This window comes from Equus quagga, chromosome 4, assembly GCF_021613505.1.
Source record: "Equus quagga isolate Etosha38 chromosome 4, UCLA_HA_Equagga_1.0, whole genome shotgun sequence".
Taxonomy (NCBI): Eukaryota; Metazoa; Chordata; class Mammalia; order Perissodactyla; family Equidae; genus Equus; species Equus quagga.
The window spans coordinates 87,360,085-87,385,536 of NC_060270.1; the positions used below are offsets into that span (position 1 = coordinate 87,360,085).

The following is a 25,452-nucleotide window of genomic DNA, read 5'->3' on the forward strand; positions in this document are numbered from 1 at the left end:
CTGTAAAGATCATGTGAACTACACAAGAGCCATCTTTCTACCACATGGAGATAGCCTTCTAGAGAAAGAAAGAATCCAGAAGAGAGCCTTAAGAGAGAGAGACTGAGCCAGATCCCAGGGGATTGTCCTTGAGCAGGGGCTCTCATAATGCCCAAGATCATCTCCTAGCACTTTTTGACATATAAGCCAAGTTTTATGCCTATTTAATGTGAGTTGATTTCTGTCACGTGCAACCAAATTGAGCCCTGGATACTACAAAATAATAACCCACAGGAACAGCAGTGCTGCAACCAAAAATAATTTCAGAATAACTCAAGTTCTTCCTTTGCTTTTTGAACATGATAAAGTGTGCAGAGGTCTTCAAAAATCCCCCTTCGCCGCCCCATCCAGTGGTTCATGCACAGCAGCTGCTTCTGCTCTTCTACATGTCTTCAAATTCCAGCTTCATGTCAAGATAACCTCCTCCTCCAAATTTAACCTTTTGAACTTTTGTTCTCTCTCTCTTTCCTCCCTATTCTCATGCCTAAAGCCCCAAAGAACTTGTCTGTCAAAGCAGGACACACCTCAGAAAACAAGACACCATTTTAGCAAGATGAGGAACGACTGGGAACGGCCATGAAGGTCCGTGTGCCCTCTGTTTTTATCCCATTCCTCCCCTTTTAGAAAACTTATAAAATGAAAAAAAAAATATGCCTTAGTTTTAAGGTTATGCAAATGTTGTGTGACATTTGTTTTTTGTTTTTCTTACTAACCCAATGCCTTCCACATACACAGTAGGTATCTCATAACAACTTTTTGAAAAAACAAAGAAGAAATTGACTGAATGACTGAATGAACATAAAGGAAGGCATGAATAAATGTAAAAATAAAACATCAAACATTGTGGGGAAATTATTACTGGGAAATTTTAAAGTCATGGTCAATAAATGCTTGACATCTAGAAGATTAAAAAATACATTTGTGGGGCTGGTCCTGTGGCCAAGTGGTTAAGTTCGCACCCTCTGCTGCAGGTGGCCCGGTGTTTCGTTGGTTTGAATCCTGGGCGCGGGCATGGCACTGCTCATCAAACCACACTGAGGCGGCATCCCACATGCCACAACTAGAAGGACCCACAACGAAGAATATATAACTATGTACTGGGGGGCTTTGGGGAGAAAAAGGAAAAAAATAAAATCTTTAAAAAAAAATACATTTGTAAAACCCAAGTCATCCCTTCAGTTACATAAAAAAAAGAAAAAACAATAAATTTATAAGTAAAAGCAAGTCATTATATATTACGTATATTGTATCTATAGCTCAAGAAAGCTATCTAAAATTTAAATAATCCCAGTAGTAGTTGTAACCAAGTATATTAATTAGAATTCTTTGTTTGCAAGCCACAGAGAGCAAATCTGACTCAATCAGACATAAACGTCTTTAGTGGAAGAAGCTGCAATATGGGTTCCCTGCCCAACAGCCATTTCCTCCCTCTTACCTTTGTGAACCTCGTCCTAACTTTGTTGGTGGGTCTATCTATCCTTCACCTATATGGGTCAGGCTTAGGTCCTGATTGACAGAAGTCATCCCCATTGCCACTGCCAGTTTATGCATGCATGATACAATGAGATGTGTGGGGAATTCTCCTGATGGGCTTCTGGGAAAAGGGTTCCCTGGTTGCAGAAAGAGACACAAGCAAGAACAAAATCTCTTCTCTTGTGTCTGGAAAGAGGCATGTGGTGAGGATGTAATGGCTGGATTTCTGCAGCCTTCTTTTGAACATAAGGGGGACAGGCAAAGAGAAGCTAAACTGTCAGGATGAAAGAGTGGAAAGACGCAGCCGCTCTACAGCAACACTTTTCCTTCCGAAATGATAAGTTTTCCTTACTGAGCAATTTAGTTGAGCCAAGTCTTTCTATTTTTTGCACCTGACAGAATCCTAACAGATAGAGATCCATGTCAGAGCGAGGCTGGATATTTGAGCTTGGGATCAGTGGGAACCCCAGAAGATGTGGAGGTTAAGAAGCAGAAGCCAACATCTGACTTTTGGTGAAAATAGTCTGGTTTTGCTGCTTTCGGTCAGATAGACTGGATTTCCAAAGTTGTCTTTCTGTTCCTCTATTCAAGGCAAGATTCAATTCCCGGGCCTGATTATATTCAGTAAGAAAGAATTAATTCCTCAAACAGATCTTTAGGTTCTGATCGAAGGTTAGGTAGGTATTGAGCAGCCAAAAGTATCACGTGCCTCCAACATCCACAAGCAGCTGGTTTTTCCCAAGACCTCCTGTCTTACAGGTTCCCTTGTTTCTTAGTATTCATTCTCAGAGGGCTAACATTTCTCCTAATCATCTCTTGTCCTTATTTCCTGCTTCCATAAAATTCTGTCTTTATTTTAAATCATGCCTTCTGCAATGTCCCCCTTGTCTACTTTCTCTATGTCTTCATCCCCCAAATGTGGAACTATATCTAGCCAGTTTTGTGTTTCAGACTTTCAATGGAGGTTTGAAGTTACAGATGGAGATTACATTGGAGCATAAGCTTGGAGCTGAGTGTAATATGTCCCTCTAAGAAAAAAATTTAATAATCAACCATACGCCACCATGGGGAATTTGTTGCTTGAAATGTTATCTTTAAGTTCCAGCTTATGTCCCTCTATCCTATGACCATTTTCTTTTCCTCTCTACCAGGTTTTTTTTTTTTTCAACTTCCCCAAATTCCTTTTGATTTCATAAACGGAACAGTTCTCCATCTTGTACTCAAAATCAAGCTTGTGCCCTTTCATGCATATCCAAGAACTCATGAAAGAGCTCTGTCAATACTTCAGCTATCTATCCTTTAAAGCAGGAAGCACTGTGACAGCTTTGGAATTAGGTTTTCCTCTATATGGTACAAGCTTGGGAAGTGCTTCTCTCCTTACTAATCTCCGTCAGCAGCCGGGGAGCCGTTTAAAGATTTATCCTTCCCTGCTTCACAGAAACACCTGTAGGGATTGTTGTGGATTTTCTCCCTTCTTTTCTTTTTCTTCTTCCCCATCACCCTTCCGCTTCTGCTCCTCCACCTTTTCCTTCTCTTTACCCAAAACAAAAACTGTCACTGTAATTTAATCCCATGCCCACAATTCAAATGAACAAAGTATGAAATCCAGTCAAAAGGAAAGAGGGAAATCAACTGAGCACCATGTGGTATGACTTCTAGGCCCAACTCTGAAATGTACTAGTGGTATGATTTAGAGTTGCTTCTTCTGAAGTTTGGGACTAGAGCTATGGTTTACCTATATCACAAAGGTATTACAGAGACTAAATAAGATGGTGGATGGAAAAATGCATCTTCAACTATCAAGAACTACCCAAATGTAATAGAATAAGTACCAGCCAATGGATTCTGTCATGGAAAGTCCAAGAGAACAAAGCAAGAACCCAGCTGCTGACCACCTGTGATAAAGGGCAGAAATTCAGTCAAAGAGCAAAGAACTCGGGGACTAAGACTTCAGGGTGCCAAGGTCAGAGTGGGGCCAATAACAAGACCTGAGCTTGAGTTGGAGAGCTGCTAGGATTGCTTTCATTATTTTTTGTAGAGGCAGATTTGATCTCTGAGGTTACTGCAGCTCCAAACTCAAAAGAAATCTTACCCCGCTCTCTCTCCTTTAAGACTGAAGGAGCTAAGAGTTAATTACCTTCTTTTATTCGTCTCTTTTCCAAATTTTCCACATGGGCTTTTTCTTTAATTAGCCATCATATGAAACTAGAAGAATATTTATTATTTATTATGTGTAGTAAATTTTATGGCTTTTCTTCTTAATTTTTAAAATGGGTGAATTTACTACTTCGCGTATTTCTCTCCTAAAAAAGCAATATTTTGGGGGGGGTTGTTGTTGCTTTTATTGTTTGTTTAGTTGCAGTCCTCATCTGACTTTTCTTTGGGTCAGTAATTCTTCATAAAAGGCAAAATAAGAAAAAGCTCCTGGCATGTTTTAGATTAATTGGAAGAAACAAATAGTTTCCCATACATTTTTCTTATTCTTAATTCCTTTCTTTTCATCTTTTACCTAATTTAAATATGATACTTATAAATGCCCACTCAGTATTGGTTAAGTTAAATGCCTTAACTTCAGGGCTCTATAGTAACTAATTAAAATATATTTTATAAAGTGATTTTGATTGTCAAGATAACATGACTATGTAATGACTTATGGGCACATGTGAGTCATTGCTATGATTCTAAGTCAGCTCTAATGGGAACATCAGAGGCACACCTACATGCCAATTTCAATCTTGACTATATATCTACCGCAATTCATTAGACTTGGGGAGTTCTGAATGGTTTATACATTTAAAGTCTTGCCTAACTTGTTTAGAAATTAACTGTTAGCCAAGGTACTCGGAAGGAAAGCACGTCTGAATAGTTCCTCCAGTTAAAATTGTCTTTATTTTTATATCTACAGTAGGTAACATATAACAGGGCATTATACATAGTCTTGTTTATTTTAGGTATTCATGGCTTCCTTCTAGATTGTAAATTCTTTAAAAGTAAAGCACGTCTCTACTCCTTCATCTCCGTCTCCCACACTGAGAATATGGGTATCCAGCACAAGCTTCACGTAGGAATGTGGGACTTGAATGGAAAAACTGGTCCACAAGTATCAACCAAGTTTCCCTTAAGAGTTTCCCTTCGCTGTTTAATACCTGAGTGCAACAATCTAAGTTTTATCTGGAAATGACGATGCTTTTAATGAGTGTGTCTTATACTGATCAAAGCAATTTGAAAGCTTTGTTTGATAAGCCTTTTTTAAGCCAGTTCTATCTTCTGCTTCTCGCATCTCCCTTTGCCCTCCACTTTCCCCAATTTCTTTTCGCTTTATTTCTCACATTTCTTTCTTTTTTGTACTCTCTCTTCTACTCTGTACACTTGAGTAATTAGTTAGGAAAAAGGAGTCTGACATTTTCTTATTGTCACTTAAAGGAAAACAAACCAGACCATATCTCTATAATATGGAGACCCAGTGGATTCATCTTTGAGGGAAAAAAATCTGACCAGAAAGAAAACAGATTTTAAAAATGTAACGATCAGATTAAAAAAATGTATACTTAGGTCAGTTTGTTTACTTAGATAAGGTAGTACCCTTAATGTTCACAATTATGTGTAAGTAAATAATCTAGGTTGACGGAGTTTTAGATGAAGCTGCTAAAACGAAAACGTTTGAGAAAACAGATATTGCTTAATGGACAGAGAAACTACTGGATACAGCAGCCGTTGAAAACTGAGAAGGAAAACGTCCAGAACACTCCCAGCTTATTGGGAGCGTGTTTTCATATTCTGCATGTGATTATCTATAAAAGCATTTCCAGGTGTAGCTTTTTACTGATACTACCTTGCTAAAAAAATCAAGCAAGCAACCATCATTTGCTACTAAATGTTTTTATCACATTTTTCAAACCTTTTTCAGAACATCTGAGTTTTTAGTTTTCCCTTCTTGAGAGAGACCCCCACGGTGGGAGACCCTGAGGCCAGCCCTGGATCCCCACCGCTATGTCTGGCCCGAATTGAAGATTCAGTTGTGGAGTTTCTCTAGTTCACAAAGCAAGGGAGAATTTCTCACTAAATAACTTGAGTTTCTAACTTTAAAAAAACAAAAACCTGCACATCTATTGCAAGTAAATGCACTCCCTTTGTTATATGGTATGCAATTAGACGCTTGTGAAATAAAAGGTAACTTAAATCAGAAGTCTCAGGGACCAGAATGTACTATTTTCAAACAGGGAGTGTCAAATGCTGTTTTTCAACCCAGCACCAAAGGGTATTTCACAGGTAATTTCTCAGGGCTGATGTTAGCTAATTATTAGCTACCATACCCTTCCTCCCATTCTAAGTGACTATCTCCTGGCAGAAAGACACAGCTAGGAGTGTTTTGTTTCATTTGTCCTTGGAGTTTTTATCAGCATCAAGAAGGTGGACTGAGCCAAAGTTAGAAGAACTCTGGAGCTAAGCAAAAAGTGACACGTTTAACGGCCCCCATTAATTGGGGCTGTTACATGATTAATTTGAGAAAAACAGAAGAGACCGATTTCTTTACAATTCACAGTTGGATGCAACGCAGTAAAAGTAATCCTGTAAATTACATTTTAAATCTTCAACGTATTCCGAGCAGATAAAATAGTGGCATGATTGACCAAACTCCTTTTAAAAGTACACATATTACGATGCATCATAGTTATAAACAGATGGTATTTGGCCTCTTTCCTATTCTCAACATTTGGAATTTCTAAACTATGTGAATTAAACAATAATATTTTATAAACATACAAGGGATTTTGCTCACTGCTTTGTTAACATAGAAATTATACAATGCTGACATTTATTTAAATTTTAAAAAGTAAACAACAGTGTGCATTGAAATAAAGCAAACTAAAATCAACATGGAGAAGTATGTTCTGTGTGCGTGCTACCTACAACGGCACTGGCCGTTTTGAGGGAAGACATAATGGGTCGAAGAAGAAATGGTAGCTTGGATGGGCCTAATCCTTTGTACTCCAAAGGCCCCTTTAACACGTCTCTATAAACAACGGATATTTATACCATAATTGGCTATTTGACCATCGATGTTCATTTACTATGTAACCTGCTATTATGGAGTTAAAAGAAGTTCCCCTTCATTGGCTCGTCAGCTTTCATAGTAGTGAAAGTGTCCTCGCAGTTTTAAAAACACTTCCACAAACGGGAATCAGTCTGACACTTGTACTCAGAATGAGAAACATTATCATGATATCAATAGTATGTATTTTTTCTTTGGGGGATATTATTGCCAGAAGGAAAAGGAAATGTATCAGATCTTAATATCATTTCCTATCTTTTCTAAAATTATAGCTTTAACCCTTTAGCCACGTTTTGGAAGGGAGACCCATCTGCTGAGTTGATGTACAAAATAGAAGGCACTTGGTTTTCAAACATTATTCCCAGATTTGCAAAGTTGTGCTGTGATGAATAAATAATGAATCAGATATTTCAGTCCATTTTATGATTTGTGAAAGCCCTGATTATCACTGCTTACAGACTCTCCTCAAGGCACTGCCCGTGTGCTGGTGTTCAGCCTGCCAAGGGTAGGTTTGTGTGGCCATCCTCTCCTACCTGGGTTTACCCCTAGACTGCTCTTCTCACGTCTTAAATAACCAATCAGCTAATCCACATCTTCAAGCCTACAGTTTGAGGAAAATTTCAAACGAGGGGGCGGCGGGGGGCGGGGGGAATCTTGAGCCATAAATGCCAGGGATGGTCACAAACACTCCAGACTGAGGTTTCTTATATGTGTTGACGGGTTTGCATCACTTTAGCAGACAATCTTTATTGATGGGAAACAGAGAGAAAATTATCCTATAGCCTAGATGGATAGAGACGCAAGGGGTATTCTTGAAAACAAGGATAAGGGGCATTTTTTCTCTTACACATACAATTCTAAATGTGTACACTCAAATAAATAAAGATAAATAATACTAGTGTATGGGAGGCTCTTTTAAAAATGTAGAAGCCTCAAATTGATATTAAACGTTTTTCCAAATTTTTCGGAAACTTAATTAGACCAAATGAGTGACAAATCAATGTGACGCTTCTAAACTTCCTCCGGCCTCAATACCGCTTAACCCCTCTCCCCCGCCTCCAAAGTAACCAATTGGCGGTTAAGAGGAGAAACAGTTCGTAATCCCAAACACCGGTAGGAAGTGAAAAGGCATCCTGGGGGCTTGGGGTGGGATGGAAATCACTCGTCTGAATATATGAGAGAGTCGGAGAGGAGTATTTTAAAATTAATAGCCAGAATCCCTGCCTGGAGAGTCTCTGTGCCCATCCCCACTCAATCCTCGGTGTTTGCTTCAGTTAAACTTTTTAAAAAGGAGAAGGGGATGAAGGTCGTTATTTTTGCTTTTGCTTAGTGCATCTTCATCGTCTTCTCTCACTGAGGACTGAGACTGGCCGACTCAGGGAACCAAGTTCAGTAAAACACTTAGACGAGGAGAGGCGAGTTCGGCCCCGCCAGGGCAGCGCTGCCCGCGCGGAGGGGCCGCAGCGGGAACATGCGAGCCCCGCGCCGGGAGCTGGGGCAGCCGTGGGCCGCCCGCCGCGCGCGCGTGTCGGGGTGCGTGCCACTGTGTGTGCGGGACAGTGCGCGCGTGTCGGGCTGTGCGCGCGCCAGCGAGCGCGTGTCTGGGGTGAGTCCACGAGTGTGAGCGCGAGCGCGGCCGCTGCCCGGGGCTCGCTCGGCCGCTGCCGGGGACGAGCCCCTCGGCCGCGGGCACCTGGGGCTCCGGGCTCCGGGCGCAGCTCCGAGAGGGCTCGGTCCCGCCGTTGGGACCCCCGCGGCCCCCTCCTCCTCATTTTCGCGCCTGGAAGAGTGGAGGGCGACCCCCGCCCGCCGTGGACGGGACCGAGCGGGCGTCCAGAGCGGGCGCCGCGAGGATCGGGGCGTGGGCTCGGGGGCCGCGAAGGCGCCGCGCCGCTGGGGAGAGGACGCCCGGCGGGGCCCTGGACACGCTCAACCCCCGGCGCCCGCGGAGGCCGCCAGGGGCCCGGCAGGGCGGCCCTGCCCGCTCTCGGCATCCTGGGCGCAGCGGCCCGACGCCCGGCACTGGCTCCTCGGGGGCGCGGGCCGGGGAGGAGAGCCGGGGCGCGCCGGCGGGCAGGCGAGCGCACGGTCGGGCCGAGGCCCGGCGCCCCGCCGCCTCCCCACGGCCCGCGGCCCAGCCGGCCACCCCGAGCCCCAGCCTGCGGCGCGGGGCCAGACCCCACCGAGGGCGGAAGAGGGCAGGGAGGGAAGGAGAAAGGAGGCAGCAGCCCCAGACAAGGAATCCTTAATTACAGATTAAAGGGAGGCAAAACCGTACACCACATTTTCCATGTGTCAGCTGACGGCAGCGACAAAAGGAAACACCACGCGGAGGGGGGAAAAAGGCCGCTTCTCGTCTTTTTCCCTCCCTCCCTCTTTTATTATCTGTGCAAATGTAAAATACGTTAGGTAGTGACTCTGGGTAGGTGGTGCCTGGGGCCAAATCGCAGCTGCACTCTCCGTCGTGTAGGAGGACAGTTCGCTGATGCACTCAGAGGTCTGGGGAACCTCTTACAAAAAAAGGACTATAAATACTCCGAGCACATTTACTTCTTAAAACTTCATTACTCATACATTTTTATGTTTTAAAATTTGGTGCTTAAAGTGTGGCAATTCGTTATCTTCAATGAAACCCTACCGTGTGCGCACACACATACACACACACACCCCATACACATACATTTTGTTTTGCAGTTCTGTAGATTCCATTTTTTCTGGCCTGCTATCAGAGCATTAGAAATCCAGAGGAAAAGCCAAACCGATTCAAAGCCAGGAACAGAGCTGCAAGCACCAGAGAGCACAAGTTCCCCCCATGACTCTGCGGCTCAAGAGGAAAAAGGAGAGAGATGTGTGCTTTGATGCTTTTCCTCTTAATTAATTATGATTACAAAACAACCTCCACCCTTCCCTGGGATTTAAGATACTGGTTCCACTCCACCATGTCCTGAATTTGCCACAGAAGGTCGGGAAGTGTTCAAAAGCTAAAGCCCACCCTGATCATTACAAACCTCTAGTTCTGTGCCCTCATTTCTAACACTAAAGTTAGAGAGATGACTTTTGAGGGTCACCCTGAGCCACCAAGCATTACATTCTTGTGTTTTCTCCCTCTTATTGCTGGGTCAGCTTTAGAGGACTTTGGCTCTTTGGTAGTAACCTGTTTGCTGATACAACTCATGCGCCAGGTTGAAGGCAACAAGGCAAACTTGCTTAGTCATTTACCAATCCTCCTCTTTGTAGGTGATATTTTTCCATTTGTATTTTTTCACCAATGCTTTTTTTTCTTTTTTTGCTGAGGAAGATTTGCCCAGAGTTAACATCCATTGCCAATCCTCCTCTTTTTTTGCTTGAGGAATATCAGCCCTGAGCTAACATCTGCACCAATCTTCCTCTATTTTGCATGTGGGATGCCTCCACAGCATGGTTGATGAGTTGAGTAGGTCCCCAGTGGGGATCTGAACTCGAGAACCCAGGCCACCAAAGCGGAGCATGCAGAACTTTAATCATGCAGGCCACGGGGCTGGTCCTTCACCAATGCCATTTTTCCCACAGCATTAAAAAAAAAAATTTCAAAGTGCTTTATCCTGTGGTTCCAGTTAAGTGATTTGCCCACATCCCAAATAATGCCATTTGCATTCAAGATTAATAGCTGCATATCAGTAATTCTTAAATACCTCCTGGTCCATATTTCCAATTTCAATGTTTCCTACATTATTGGCCAGGCAAATGCCTGAACCAATACATTTGTGGACTGGTTGCCTGCCAGATGACAGCAGCGTACACTCAGGGAATATGAACACGGTTAAGTTTCTGCTGTAGTCTCTTCAGTTGCAGAAGGCAGAAAACTTCCTTAGTTCCCACCTTCCCCAGAAGTGGTGGCAGATTAGCAGATTAATAAACTAATATAAGTCACACTAGGTTTCAAGCCCACCCTCCTTCTGATACACATTTAGGAAAACGTTAAAATCTCCCTTGAAGCATCTGGTCCTTCTATGATTTAGCCACACCTTCTCCACTTTTCCGCTTTATCCTTCAGCAAAATAAGGTGAAAGAGCAAATTAGGAGCTTTTTTCCCCTTATAGCTTTCCAGTATTTGAGAGCATCATCCTGTTGCTGTTGTTTTAGGCCAGTTGTTGTTATTCATGTTTTTACCACCCACCAAAGGACAGCAGATTAAGTTTATATTAATAAATGATGTTCATGACTAGGTTTCTAAATGCCAGAGTTATGATTTATTTTTGTAAATGGGTGGAGAAAGGAGAGCAGAATAAAACTAGCCCCTAAGTCATTCAAAGTCGTTGGCTTCACACATCTATGTGGGGTTTTTTTTTCCTTAAATCTTTTGTATGTACCTCTAATTCTCCTTTAAGTTCTATTATTATGGACTAAATACTTTTTGACTCTTTACCTTTGTCCATAGCTTCAAATCCTGTGTTTATTATAGTTAAGTTTATAAAAAGTATTACATGTTCCTCTTTTCTAAGTGTTTATAATTGTTCCTATTTATCCCCCTATCCCATTAAGAATTTCACAATAAAATCCTGCACCAAATAAATTAAAATCTGCAACTTCAGACACCCAAGGAAGAGGACATTAATCCCCTTAATAAAATACCCAGACGTCCCCCTCTGGATTTCAGCTCTTCCTAATGTAACGTTTAGTAATTGCAGCTGGCTCGGACAGCGCCCTCCCTCCCTTTCATTCTGAATCATATTGGCCTTGTTTAACCTTCAGTTCCTTTCCTACCCCCCACATTTGTCCACGTGCTTTGCTTTGACCATGTTTGTCTCTCTTTCATTTTGCTGCCTGAATTGAAAGCAATAAACAGAGCTTTCTAATAGTTTCATACTTTCTGCTCAAAATCCATTCTACCTCCCCATTCAACTATTAATGCTTTGTACAGTTTTTATGCATCCTTCCGTGGTGTGGTTACCGCTCTGCTCTCTGTTTTTCTGATTGATCGTTAAGTTACGCTGGCTTGTGAGAACTGCCCCCATAATCCCGAAGCAGAGGCTGTGCCTTGGCGAGCTCTTTGCCTTTGGAATGCCTTCCTGGAGAGGACAGGCATTTTGGTTTGACTATGATTCTTAAGTTACAATTCAAGGCTAATTTGTTCAGTTAGGTTTCTGCTCTGAGCAGCTCTGTTGCTCACTGTGAAGTCTTCCATGAGGCTGCTTTGTTGAAGGGTGTGTTGTAAATGCAAGATGTAATAAACTTATATTGTACTTGATTATCAGTTTTCAAACCAGCTGCATGCTTTGATATCTGTGTGAGGAAATATCGGAAGATAATATACCATTGGTATTTATTACTCTATAATTAAGGATGTGTCAGTGTTTCCTTTAGAAAAAAACCCTTATTTTCAGAAATTCATATCTCAGGCATAAATTTCCCTATGAATTACAGTCTAATACCATATTAGAAGTATCTTCTTTTTAAGTTATCCCTCCCCTTCCTTTTCTTTCCGGGGAAATAAGTTTCAGGATGTAATTTCTGGGTTATCTATGGGGGATGAGAGGAAGCAGGCCCTATGCTGCACAATTAAAGGTGCTTCTGCCGCCGATGCCAGCTGCTCCCTCTGCTCTAACCCTCATGCACCGGGCGAGATCGTGGGGCCTGCCTTTTGGATAAAGGGCCAGTCTTACATCTGTGTGGACAAACAGCTTCATCGATGAATCATGTGAAAGGCAAGAGAGGACTCGGCTGTTTAGAAATATCACAGGTGTCACAGAGTCTGAAATTTTAGTACCAGAAATCAATTCTTTTGCATTCTTCTCCTGATGGTCACTTAGAATACAAATGTGGCCAGGAGTAACAGGAAATAAATCTACAGTAAGGTACTAGCAATTTCCCAGTCCAGTTTTCTTCTGATTGTAAGAGAAGCAGGAGGAGGAGGAAGGAGGGAAAAGATGGAGAGACAGACATTTTCCCCTTCCCCTCCTATAACGGATGGTCTGGACCAACTGAACTGACCACAGCCTCCAGAAAGAGGCTGAGTTCCAGACCTGCCTCTACCACCATGCGACCCAAAGCAGCTCAGGTTCTCCTTAGGCCCTCAGTGTCCCCACGTCTAAAGTGGGGAGGTTACAAAAATAAACGCTTACCAGGAGGGCCAGGAATGTTACCTAAACGTATAAACCCAGCAGAGTGTAAGACCACAGGGAGCAGCAGGGGCCTGTGATGGATGTAGACACAGAATGCCTCCCTACAGGCATAATAATGGTCATAAAAACACTTAAAATATTGGCACTGCTACATGGTCTCTCATGCCGTCTTTAATATCAACAACGTGGGCTACGTAGCAACTTCCTACCGTCCTTTTCACTCTCTTGCTTGGTGGAGGGAGACATAGAAGGGAACAAGAGGTCCAACTGAGTCATGAACACTGAATTTGGTGTTTCCTGAAAGACACACAGGTGACAATGACTCTCTCATGCAGGGAAAGCCTTTATACAAAACGTCTGTTTCTAGGGGCTGGCCGGGTGGTGTAGCGGTTAAGTTTGTGTGCTCCACTTCAGCAGCCCAGGGTTTGCTGGTTTGGATCCCGGGTGCAGACCTAGCACCACTACCACTTATCAAGCCATGCTATGGCGGGTATCCCACATATAAAATAGAGGAAGGTGGGCATGGATGTTAGCTCAGGGCCAGTCTTCCTCAGCAAAAAGAGGAGGATTGGCAGCAGATGTTAGCTCAGGGCTAATCTTCCTCAAAAAAAAAGGAAAAAAGAAAACGTCTTTCCGTTTCTATAACATAGTCTGGCTCCTAAATATGACATTATATGATGCCTTACTTTCCTTGTTTGTGAAATGACAGAAACATTACATTTTCAAATATAAAGGACTTCAAATTCCTAGAGAAAGGTGTTATCCAAGTATTCCTAGTAGAAGTCACGTCTTCTAGCCCTTCACCTTAGGTCTGCTATTTAAATACACTGACCAATAGGATAGTAAGACAAGCATTTTAGATTATCTTCCAAGAAACATCAATTTTTTTTTTTTTTTTTTTTTGGTGAGGAATATTGTCCCTAAGTTAACATCTGTGCCAATCTTCCTCTAGTTTGTATGTGGGATGCCGCCAAGCATGGTTTGATGAGTGGTGTGCAGGTCTGTGCCTGGGATCTGAAGCTGTGAAGCCCAGGCCACCAAAGCAGAGTACACGAACTTAACCACTACACCACCGGGCTGGCTCCAAGAAACATCAATTCTTTATATCAGTTTATGAGAACAATTATGAACCTGTCCTACGGTTGAAAGTCATTACCGTAGAGCTGTGGGAGAAAATAAGGAATCATTCAGGTACTGACAGACAGTGGGAGGACCCCTGAAGACAATGACCCCAAATTCCAATTTAAGAAAATGGGCCATAGGGTGAGTGGGGATCTTGGTCCCTGAAGACATATGTACCTCACATGCAGTTAGGGCAGCCTGATGATATAAGAGAGGACTCCTTTTCATGGGATAGACTTCAATGAAAGTAAAGAGCCCACAACTGGCTCCTGTGTCTTACGAGGAAAAGGGACAGGTAAACAGTACAGCAAGTGGGCAGAGTGGTTAGATCAGACAGCTCTGTGCTCTGCCATGAAGCTCTGGATGTTCCAAGATGAAAAAGACTGGCTCATGTAACACTTTTCTTCACCCTCCTCTCATTACTCTTCAAAGGGGAGTTTATAGAGCCAAAATTTTTCATCTTATATTTGTAACGCCACAAGCATTAGTTAGAAATGGTGATCAGCAGCCCCAGGAAAAAGGAACCTTCCATAGACAGTCAGGTTCAACTCTTTTCATAGTATGATTTGTTTCAGGGTCAAGGTTAAGTCCTTGGCTCCTGGTAAGCAGAGGAAAGTCTTCTCATGCAAAACTGGCAATTAGGGCAATTTCTCTCACTGTCCAGGGAAAATGGTTTTCTGAGTCCATCAATAGTTTAGAGTCAAGAAATGTTAAGGATGGCATGGGAGCAAAACTAACCAAAGGATTCATAACTCCTATCAAAAGATCTATCCAATAATAACATTTAAGACATGTGACAAGTCATAAAGAGTAGGAATAAGCCTTTGTGTACTATGACTCAGTTTAGGAAATAGAGCACTAACCATACAGAGAATATGCCTCTCCCAGTTCTAGGTCTGTTCTTTCTTCTCTCCTCCTCTGACTTAATCATTATTGTAAATTTCATGTTAATTCTCATGCTTTTTGTTATACTTTAATCACAAATGTATATATCTTTGAGCAATATGAAGAGTTGTTTGCATGTTTTTAAACTTTCCCAGTTACATTTCAATGAATAGCTTTGAAGGGAGGGTGCATTCTAGAAGCATTAGTTGTCCCACATCTCAGTTCAAATTTCAAAATGAAACATGTTTATGTCAGTAGTTTATCATGTACTCTCTTCATTGTTACTTGTAAAATCTGATATTAAATACCACCCAATTTTCCAATGAAACAGAAAGGCACTTAGAGTGACGCTTGTCAATAGTCAATAGAAGAATAAAACTCAGAATATGTCAACATTAAAAGACAGCATGGACTATCATTTGAAAACTGATTCTATCACCCAGAGAAAGTATCTTGAGACTTAAATGAGAAATTTTTTGTGGCTCATAATATTTCTGGGTAGCAGATGCTTCCTCAAAAACAGATTTTACTTTTAAAAATATCAAATATAATTAACACCTTCAACATAAAATGAAATCTTTGCTTCCAGATGCATTTCAAGGTGTTGAAATGAATCTATGCAGCCCTCCATGGCTACAAGTTTCCACTGACTGGCTGACTCTGCTGCCATCTTTATGTGGCCTGTCTGAAGAATGGAGAGCTTGAGCAGAGCATTTAAACTTAATTGTATTTGAAGGATGCTTACTAAAGTAGGAGCATTTTTGAGAAAGCTCTTCTGACCTATTCCTGATCAACATGGTATAAATGAATTGGTTAAGAACTAGGTGCCCTGTTTAGTATAAAAACACTTAGCCAGAAACACAGATTAGGTACGTTCAGGGAAAGCATCCTGGACATTTTATCAAGGTCTTGATAATGGGCAGACTTTTAAAAGACATTTAAAATTAAAATTGGTTTAATGATTTATCTTAAAAGAATAAAATTAACAGAATTGAATGTTTAAAAAAGAAAGATCAAAATTTTCAACAACCCTACTCAAAATAAGAAATAATGGGAGTGCTTGATCACTGCGGTGAAAGTAAGGGAAACAGGAATTAAAGAGTCAACTTGTATTCTCAGTTATCCTCTGACTTCAACAAAATATGGGTTAACTTACTTAATAACACTCCATTCCACCATATCATGGGTGTCGAGAAGCGTGTGCGTGCGTGTGCGCACACACACACATGGATATGGTTATCTTTTCAAATGTTAAGAATTACACATTTACAAAACTTTTTATTGCTTATTTGCACTAATACCAAATCTGACAGCTTAGTTTTAAGAAGTGGCAACTTTAATGTAAATTTTTATTCCAGAAGGAATGCTGGCCACAGCTAAGATGACATTTGAGTTTATGGGTGTAGGAAAAAAAAAACTCCATACACAAGTAACTTTCAATATTCTATTTGCCAAAATCAGGAAAATATTTAAATGTTTTGGATGTACTATCTGAAAGGTAGTTAATGTTTTTTTCCCATCAATTAGTGAGAAAACATATATGGATAGTTGTGCATATAAGATCTTATCCACTGTAAAATGTGAGCCCATTATTTTCAGAACAGTAAAACATAGTGAAGTCAGCACTGTTTCTCAGCTGTGAGATAATTTTATTTTGAGAAGACGTCATCTATGACATGGCACCTTTCTGACAGATGCGAATTTACTGGTCTAGTTCATCTCATTAGATGATAAACCCTGTCCAGGAGAAGTGTCTAAGAAACTCATGCATATTTATATCTTAACTTTTGCACTCAAAAGGAGCACACCTCATAGATTCCGAGTTCCACAGTCTCAGACCTGAAGGGAGTTCTGGAATAATTCCGGAGCCTTTTGTTTTATGGGTGAGGCGGTAATTTGTTCAGTGACTTCCCTACAAGCTAGGACTCGAAGCCAGTGCTGTGATGTCCATCATACATTATGGATCTCACACTGGTTAGGGAGAGGACTCTGTGCAAACATAAAGCCTGTTGTTTCTAATTCTTACTCTTTCTGCTTTTAAATCCCCAGGCCTCACGGACCCTGAACTCCTGCTTTCTTTGATCTGCAAGACTGCTTCTATCCCCAGGACTCTATCTGACTCCCTGAACTTGCTCTATTTCCTGCTTACAATTTTGCCACCTGTCAAATGGGCCTTACTGGACTTCTGAACCATTGCCTGCTCTATCTCAGTGCTAGACCACTCAGTCCTCCCAGAAGCCAGAGAGCCAGGCTTGGTGCTTGTCCACCCACATCTCCCTGGCTGCTCCTCACTTGCAGTGTATAGAAGTTATTCATTTAAAAGCTAGGAAAGTTACAATTTACCTGTCAGTAAACAGAAGATGGTTTATCAACAGACTTTACCTTAATGACTACAAATGTTTACCTCCTGCTTTCCAGAATGCAAAGAAAAATCTTGGAAATGTCATAATATCTTACAAACATTTGCAAAACAGATACTTGTTCATCCGGAAAAGAAACAATTGTATTCGTTGTCTCTGACACAAGGAAAGTGTTCAGTGAGAAACATACTGATAGATGTATACACTTACACGTAAATGAGATATGTTAATTAAAACTTGCAGTGGGCACTTTATTAAAAATTTATTTTACAATCTAGCTGTTCAAAACATCTTTACATCAACAAATACAGCAGCTTGACTATTGGAATTGTAAGTCATTTATCTTGAAAAGATTATATTTGTAGCTGGATGCAAATATTTTCCAGGAATATTTATATCAAAACTACTGGTTTTGTTAGAAGCATTTTGATTTCTCTATTTTTACCCCAGGAAAAAAAAATTAACACAAGTATCTCAGTGTTCATTTTATGAGCAAGATGGCCCCACTTAGTGTATTTCCCATGTTTGTCTGAATTACAGCTGTTTATCTTGCAACTTTCTTTAAGATAAATTAAATGCAAATGTAACTCTGTGAATCATGGGAATACCTGCCAGACCCCTTATTAATACCTTCACTTAAAAACCCCTGTGCCAGAGAGTCATTAATTTGCTAAAAGTGCTAAAGCAGCCCTTTGCCCACAAACAATTCTGAGATGGCTGCCCAATTAGTACGGTAGCATTCCGATCCTCCTTTCAGACCCTGTGGCCCTTTGAGGCTCCGATGATAACCTGGCAACCTAGGTAGAAACCCAGCCAAGTGTGAGCGTTTGAAGCTGCAGTTTGGCTGCTATCGTGTCGGCGAAAAGAAAGAATTCAGGCACCATGTCATCCAGTACAAAGGATAAAAACGGATTCAACCGGAAATTCAATGTGGCACCACATATGGGATACATGAGTGCGGTTATACAACAGGCCACATATTTTTTTTTGAACAGTCTCCTCCATGTGATGCCGAGGACATGTGTAACCATCATAACGTCTCTAGGAATCTGTATTTAATTTGAGTTGGGGTGGTGGCAGGGATTGGAGATCTGAAGCCGCCACAGGTTTGTGGCAGATGGCTCTGTGTCAGCTATGACAAGCAGCCAGGCTCAGCTTCCTCTGCAGATTTTCTTTTCTCTCTGATCAGGTAAATATGGGCACACTCTGGAAAGTTCTACAGATTCTGCCTTAGGCTGCAAGTTTGTGACTTAGCCCCATCTGTCACAAATCTTCCCTAGGTTCTGTTGTAAGCAGAGACCTGAATTTACCATGTAGGGCTGCCCAAGAAAAAGGAGCCATTTCACCCTGTAAGAGGAGGGAGAGAAGAGAAAGCAATGAAGAAGCATTAACGACCTAAAGACTAAAGTATGCTGAAAATTCATATCGCAAATCTGCATAATTTACGTCAATTAGATTTCAAAAAGCCACCTAGTAAATGGTTCTCGAGTTTCTTCACCTCAGGAAATCCTAGTTTCTGATTGGTTTAAAGTGTAACTGGATTTCCAGCCATAGGGGAAAGCTCTCGGTTTTTTTACAAATGGGTACATCCTGCTACACGCATATTTCCTGGTTTATGTTATGGATGACAGCTATTAGAAGTTTATCATAACTTGTAGCTTTTATATACACAAGATACACAACACTCTTAATACATCTTTTTGCTAACGTGAATTTTACTTTTAAGTGGTGAAGGCACAAGAGAAATGCCATTACTATTACGTGGAATTTATAAAGCACTTCAAGTTTACAAACGGGTTTATATTCATGATTTCATTATAGCAGCACCTCAGGGGGAAAATGCTATTAAGAATTAAGAAAAAACAATTCTTCCAAGTTTACAGATGAAACATATAGAGGCCAAGAAGTTCACGTAGAGCCAGGCTACAAATGAGTAGCAGAGAAGGACAAGAAGCCAAAACCTCTAACTGATCTTAATCACCCAAAGTATACCTATTGTGCTAAAGGATTTTTGCTTTTATTTTACTTAGACAAATCAAAGGAAAACCAAGCCAAATAAAATCAAGGAAGGAAGCGAAGAAGGAGAGAGAGAAGAGTAGGGAGGAGGAGGGGATGGAGGGCAGGGAGAGAGAGAGAGAGATAAAGACTGAGAATTTGCCTTATATTGTTCTGGTGCTGCTGAGAGATTTTAGAAGTTCTAAAAACGTCACAAGCTTTTAAGTTTTCATTTTTAGGTAAAAAGTAATGACTTTAGAGGAGTGTTAATACTAGTGAGCAACACCTATTCACATCTAGAGTACAAGCTTAAATTCAAAGGGACTATAAAGTGGCCAGTCTCTTGAAGGAAATGTAAAGTGGCTTGGCTGTGGTTTGGGTAGATATAGCCTGATATAATTAAGACAACCACAAATGGTTTTTCTGGGCACTGAGTCTGAACTGTAAGCCTAATCATTGTTTGGAATCACTTTTAGGTAGAAATCCGAAAATTCTTCTCTCCTCCAAATAACAGCAGGTTATAAAGGTTTCTGGAATGGTGAAAAACTTGAAGAGAACAAAGTAGAAATCAGCGGCTGTCATCTGAAAAATCTTAAGGAACTACAGGTCACTCTCATAAAGCACAAGAAAGAATGGCATCTCTTTTTTCACACAGAATATCGTTCAATTTGTAAGTAACAGTAAATGAGAATAGGATGGGGATGAAAGTCTATTCCCTTAGTGTGGGCGGTCTGTATTTTATACAACTGGCCCATTTGTACTCCTGTGCTATTTTGAATACTGGTAACAAGGGAATGTCTATAAAATTTTTTCTAAAGCATTTTAAAATACAATGATCAAACGTTCTTTAAAAGCATAAAGTACTGATCTCATATAACCGTTGAGAATTTTCAGTAAGTAAATTCACATAGTAAAAACGAGGCAAAAAAATACACCTTTATAGTATTAGACTTGCTTGGGTTGGAAAAGGAGGAACTATTGTTAGTGTAAAAAGTCAATCCTGGGCTAATTATTTTATGATCGCTTCTAGAATCTTGTGTTCAAGTTAGGTTTCGGAGTCACAAAAGAGCTCTCTATTGTAGATGAAATGAAACTTTATTTATGTGACAAGTACGCGGTCAAGGCGTCTAATCCACTTAGAGAAGGAAATGTCCCTAAAGTATAAGAAAGCTGCAATCAATGACTTGAACCTAGACGCAAGCTTTTTAAAGAAATGGTTTGATTTCTTAAATTAAGAAAATGGTTTTAGATTTCTAAAATAATTAAGAAACATTTAATTTCTACATGCATTGCATTTGTCTAAAGATCTTAAGAAAAATGTGTGTGTATGTGAGAGAGAGAGAGAGAGGGAGGGAGAGAGAGCACATTTGCATGCACATGAGAAATTTAAAACGCTTCAATTAAAGAAATTCAAAAACCATTTCAGGTGAGAAGTCATGGGCATTGTGTTCTGTAGTAGAAAGAGTCACTTTAAGAAAAAAAAGTATCAAATTCTGTTTCTGCTTTTCCGTTACTAGCATTCTGTTTCAAATTCTGCTTTAAGTTATAGCCCCCAAACTCTCACTCATATTGAAAGTATAATGTCTCATGTGAGAAGAAAGCCAAGTGTTAGTAGCCTTATTCTAGTCATTAAATTTCTAAGTGTGAATCCATATGAAAAATCCTATCCTAAAGTGAACTCTATATGATAAGCAGTTGAGATGATTTTAAAATGTAAACTTTTAACCAAAAAAAAAAAGAGTAAGGTGTAAAAATGTAAAAGGAGCAAATTAAAGAATTCGAGACATTCTATCCTTTTAGATCTTAGAAGCATATGTTTTCTAAAAGCAAAACAGCACTGTCCAATGGAATAAATGTAAAAAAAACCCCCAACATTCTCTTTACAGTGCACACAAAAGACTTTTCTATTGCATAAGAAAAGTGGGTAAAAAACTGCCTTGGGGAAAATAACTCTGCTAAGTAGCAAAGGCAAATGTTACCTGAAAATGTGTATATTTATAAAACATAAGGTGAAAAAATATCCTAACTTATTATATATTAATTAGAAAGTTTTAGAAGGCATTCTTTTTCTGCTTTGGCTCTAAATCCTATTACAACAACCAAACTAAATCTTTGGTCCTTCTTGTGATTTTCACCAGTTTCTCCTGAAAATCACATCATAAAGCTCTTGACTAATTTATTAATTTTTGAGATTTTTAGATACCATCAAGATCTGTGAATGAGCACATATATGAAAGTATATAATAGATTTATAAGAAAAATAATCCATGGTAGAAAATACATAAAATGAATTATAGATTCTTATAAATGCTAATATGTGAAATACTACTTTATAAAACTTTGCAATGGGGCATGTTAGGATGTACTGACTAAAAATATATGTAAAATGTAGTAACATGAAATAACATTTAAGACATAGGTTATCTTTTAAGCTGTACGAGAACAATTTGGTATATTAACAACATACCACTAAGCTGACATTCTTTCAAAGTTTTTCCAGAAGTTGTTTGTAAAATAAAAAATTATAGCTATGTATGACAGTAGCTGTATTAAAACATTTCAACTGGAGATCTGTTTTCTTTTGTAACTGAAGGCAACTTGTTGCAGCAACTTTTGAAATGGTTAAACATTTGCAGATGCAAAATAACAGGGATAATAAGGTCTAACCTGAAGCAAAGTTAAAAACTGATAAATTTTGATGGTGGAAATACAATTATAAATACTCCACCATTTTCATCACAAGAAAAAAATATTTTGTTTCCTTTTTGGTATCTATATGAGATAATGGATGATAACTAAACCGATTGTGGTAATCATTTCACAATACATGTAAGTCAAGTCATTATGCTGTACCATTAAACTTACACAGTGCTACACGTCAATTATATCTCAATAAAATTGGGAAGAAAAAACTTCACCAAAAATTCACCCAAAAGAAAAAAAATAGATAATTTCATGGTGAACTCATTGAAAATAGCTTTGTGTCATATATAGAAAATGAATCCATTTGTATTAATACTTATTCTGTTTCTTCAATTTTCAAAATCTGAACATTTTAATACTCTGTCATATGGGAAACTACATTAATATTTTATACAAACAAGACCACTACTGAACTTTAAAAATTAGGAAATCTGGACATAAACCTTGGAAGACTGTTTTCTCTCTGAGACTTCCCATGTATACGATACAATCGTATTGACTCAAGGAGTAATACTGAAGCCTGGAACTGTTCAGTCAGCATTTTAAACTATTATGAGCTACCTTCTGAACCATTGCCAAGTTAATAGACAATGAAAGATAATGAGCTTGAAATTGGGTGTTAAATTGCATTTTTGGTTCTCTCCCTTTTTCTTGAAGTTTAACTGTTTCCTGTAGAAACAAAGTCATGTTTTGATGTATCACTATGTAAATATGTATTTCAGACCATGAAAAGGGAAAGGAGAGAAAAAAGGCAGCAAACTGTATTTCATGTAGGAAGCTTATATATTAATGTAGGAAAATTAAAATATGCTGGATTATAAAACTGCTAGATTGTAAACTATACTGAATTTATGTAAAATGAAGATGCTACATTCAAAGAATATAAAAAGGTATATTACTCATGGCCTAGAGCCACCTTCAAAACTCATAAAGCAGATTTATCCCAGTTCAATTACTTAGACTTTTAGTAGGGCCTCTTTGTGTGGTTATTTCAACAATGTAAAATTCTTGATTCAAACAAGGGAAAAAAGATAATGAATGAGGGGCTGAATGATGATGCTATTTAAACTGTTTTCCTTTTGCCTTTGCCATTCAGAGAGGAGACTGACAGTCTAATTCTAAACAAACTGAGGATTTTTATATCATTTTATTAAACTAGACAAGGGAAACATTTGATTCTTGAAAAATCATCTTTCAAGTCGTTAAAAAATGAACACCAAACTTCACGAATGTCATTCACCTGAATTTTGGAGGACTGAAGATTTCATTATGATGGGAAGAAAGGCTTATCCTCATTAGTATAATTGTAGAATCTTTCCTTTACTTCCTTTTAAACTAATGAGTTACATTAATCCAGGTTCATTTTTATAAGCCTCTTGGGGCTAAATGTAAAGGACAGTCATCTTAGAAAACAATAAATTAAAAAAAAAAGCATGTACCGTGCATTAAGTGCACGTATTTCATAAGACCTAGGTTAATACGACTGGCATCCAGTTTAATTAATCCTTGTTAGTGTAACAACTAATATCCCTCCCTAGCATGTTTCCTTTAAACATTAGTATGTTAATTAAATGTTTTTTTTCAAAGATTTTTCTTTGTACTTCAATATGGCATTTATACCACGTAAGTCTCTTCTCAATAACTACCTTATAGAGATGTTTTCTTATAATATCTGGTCTCTTGCAGAAATTCTGGAGCCTTTTTGAAAGCTGTTCAGGTGTAGAATACAGATATTCAGCTGTAGGAAAAACAGATACATTTTTAATGAAACAAAAACCTCAAAGCACACACTGGATATTAGTCACTTTACTAATTAAAAATGCATATTGCTGTGCCGCCTCGTGTTTTACATTATTTAAGCATGATTTTATAAGGTTACCTCAGCTCACAAGGATGTTTAATGCTAAATAAGACTGTGTAGTTGTGCTGTTTAGACATCTCCTTTGGGTGATTAAAATACATTATTCTAATGTAACACAATGCATATGTGATATATTTAGTGATGAGTTCTTTTCAAAGAACCGGTACTATGGCTGTATGTACCCAGTACAACACTTGCATATTATTAACTAGTCAATTGTTTAAATAATTTGGTGTGGCTCTCAGTCCTCGATTTTTCTCTGTGTATATCATTAAAAAAAAATCTGTAAGCAATTGCAACCACCCTGACCTGCTTATAAAAATCCATCATTATGGGATGTGTATGCTAACAATGAAGAATGCTATTTGAAAACTTGCTTTTTTGTTATCTTAAAAGAACAGATGGTAAATATAAGCTTACTCTAATGTATTAAAACACATAAAATTTTCCTTAACACTAACATGTTGACTTGCCAAATAAACAATTACTCCTGCCTAAGTTTATTTTCAAACTTTCTAATTTAGCATGAATCATGTATTAAATCTCAACAAAGACAAAAGTATGTTAAAGCAGCTACCTGGAAATATTTCGGGATAAACCAAATCTTTGGGACAAAGTGGGTAACAACCACAATACACAGCTTCCAACCTAAAGAAATTTTAGAAAGAAGATAAAAATGTATTAAAAAGACATTACTCTCACAGCCAGAAAGTGATTTTGTTTGCCTAAGTTAACAGAATGAGCCCAGAGTTAACTGGGATGAAGAACATGGTCGGCAGTATGAGCCCAAAAGCCAAAGTTGCTCTTTTAAAACACTTTATTGATCATATATGAATTTCAGACAACAGAACCAACAGCATATGTTTTGTTCACTGAATTAATCAAAGCGCAGCTCTGCATTTTTTTTTTTTTGTTTTTAAAATACTGTTTAACACATTTTATAATCAGCAGATAAACACATGTAACAACATGGTAAAGTATGGACAGCTTTTCTTAATAATACTGCAAAGCTCCAGAATGTTCATTTTTCAAAAATGTTTAAATAAAATAGCAAATACTTAACTTTAACACTGTAACCGTAGAAATGATCGAGGCACTTTTAAAAGCATCAGAAAAAAATTTACAATCTGTTGTGATGGGGTATTTTCATTTTAAGCTCATGCTTCAAAATAATTTGTTATTATGCAGAATGTAAAATGATTTCCTCCTTTTACTGAAAAACTCTCATAAAGATTATCTTAATGAACATTTTGCTTTCTTGACTAAAAATTCAGCCCCTTTTACATTTTATCAGAAAAGAATACTTTCATTATTAAACAAAGAAACAAGAAAGTTTCACTTTGTGAGAGGATTTCCCCAAGGATCACCTGTAGGAAGTTTTTCTTCATGTCCCAGAAGTAAGGGTTAAGCAGAGGGAAGGTATTGCATCTCGATGGTTGTGTTCCTCCTGTATAATGGCTATTGATCTGACACAAAATAAACCTTAAAGATTCCACTGAAATTTCTGTTGGCTAGGAATTATGCAGTGAAATTCAAAACACTCTTTAAAATATGTTTATTTTATGGGAAACTTTGAATTGCATCCAAAATGTTGACCAAAGGCAGAATTTTATTTTGAACTGCAGATTTTTTTCAACCCCAGAATAATCTGAAGTTATGTCAATGTTTACCTTATTTATTTACAGTGACAAAGTACATGCAATTTAAGCTGTTTTTAAGTGGGTGATGTTTTCCCTATTTTATGGTGTTAACTGAAATTAGTTTAAACGAAAAGTATTTGCTTTCAGCTGCAAAGTTTGGAAAAATACTGAGTTCAAAGTTTTGCTTGAGAACTGATGGAAGTTGCAAGATAACACAGAG

The 25,452-nt window shown here is 39.0% G+C and overlaps 1 protein-coding gene across 12 annotated transcripts in view; it reads right to left on the minus strand.

Moving 5' to 3' along the window:
- The window catches only part of GTDC1 (glycosyltransferase like domain containing 1), a 397,164-nt gene that overhangs the window by 13,473 nt on the left and 358,239 nt on the right, over positions 1-25,452 (minus strand). For 9 of the 12 annotated variants that reach the window (XM_046658951.1, XM_046658952.1, XM_046658950.1 and 6 more), the window contains 3 exons: positions 24,170-24,240; positions 23,378-23,469; positions 17,260-18,380 (listed from right to left, as the gene is read on the minus strand). In XM_046658951.1, coding sequence (XP_046514907.1) covers positions 18,297-18,380; positions 23,378-23,469; positions 24,170-24,240 — 247 coding nt within the window. In that variant the 3' untranslated portion in view covers positions 17,260-18,296. Of the gene's footprint in view, positions 1-17,259; positions 18,381-23,377; positions 23,470-24,169; positions 24,241-25,452 lie in introns of those variants that run through there. The other 3 variants (XR_006888267.1, XR_006888266.1, XM_046658957.1) reach the window with 1 other exon arrangement.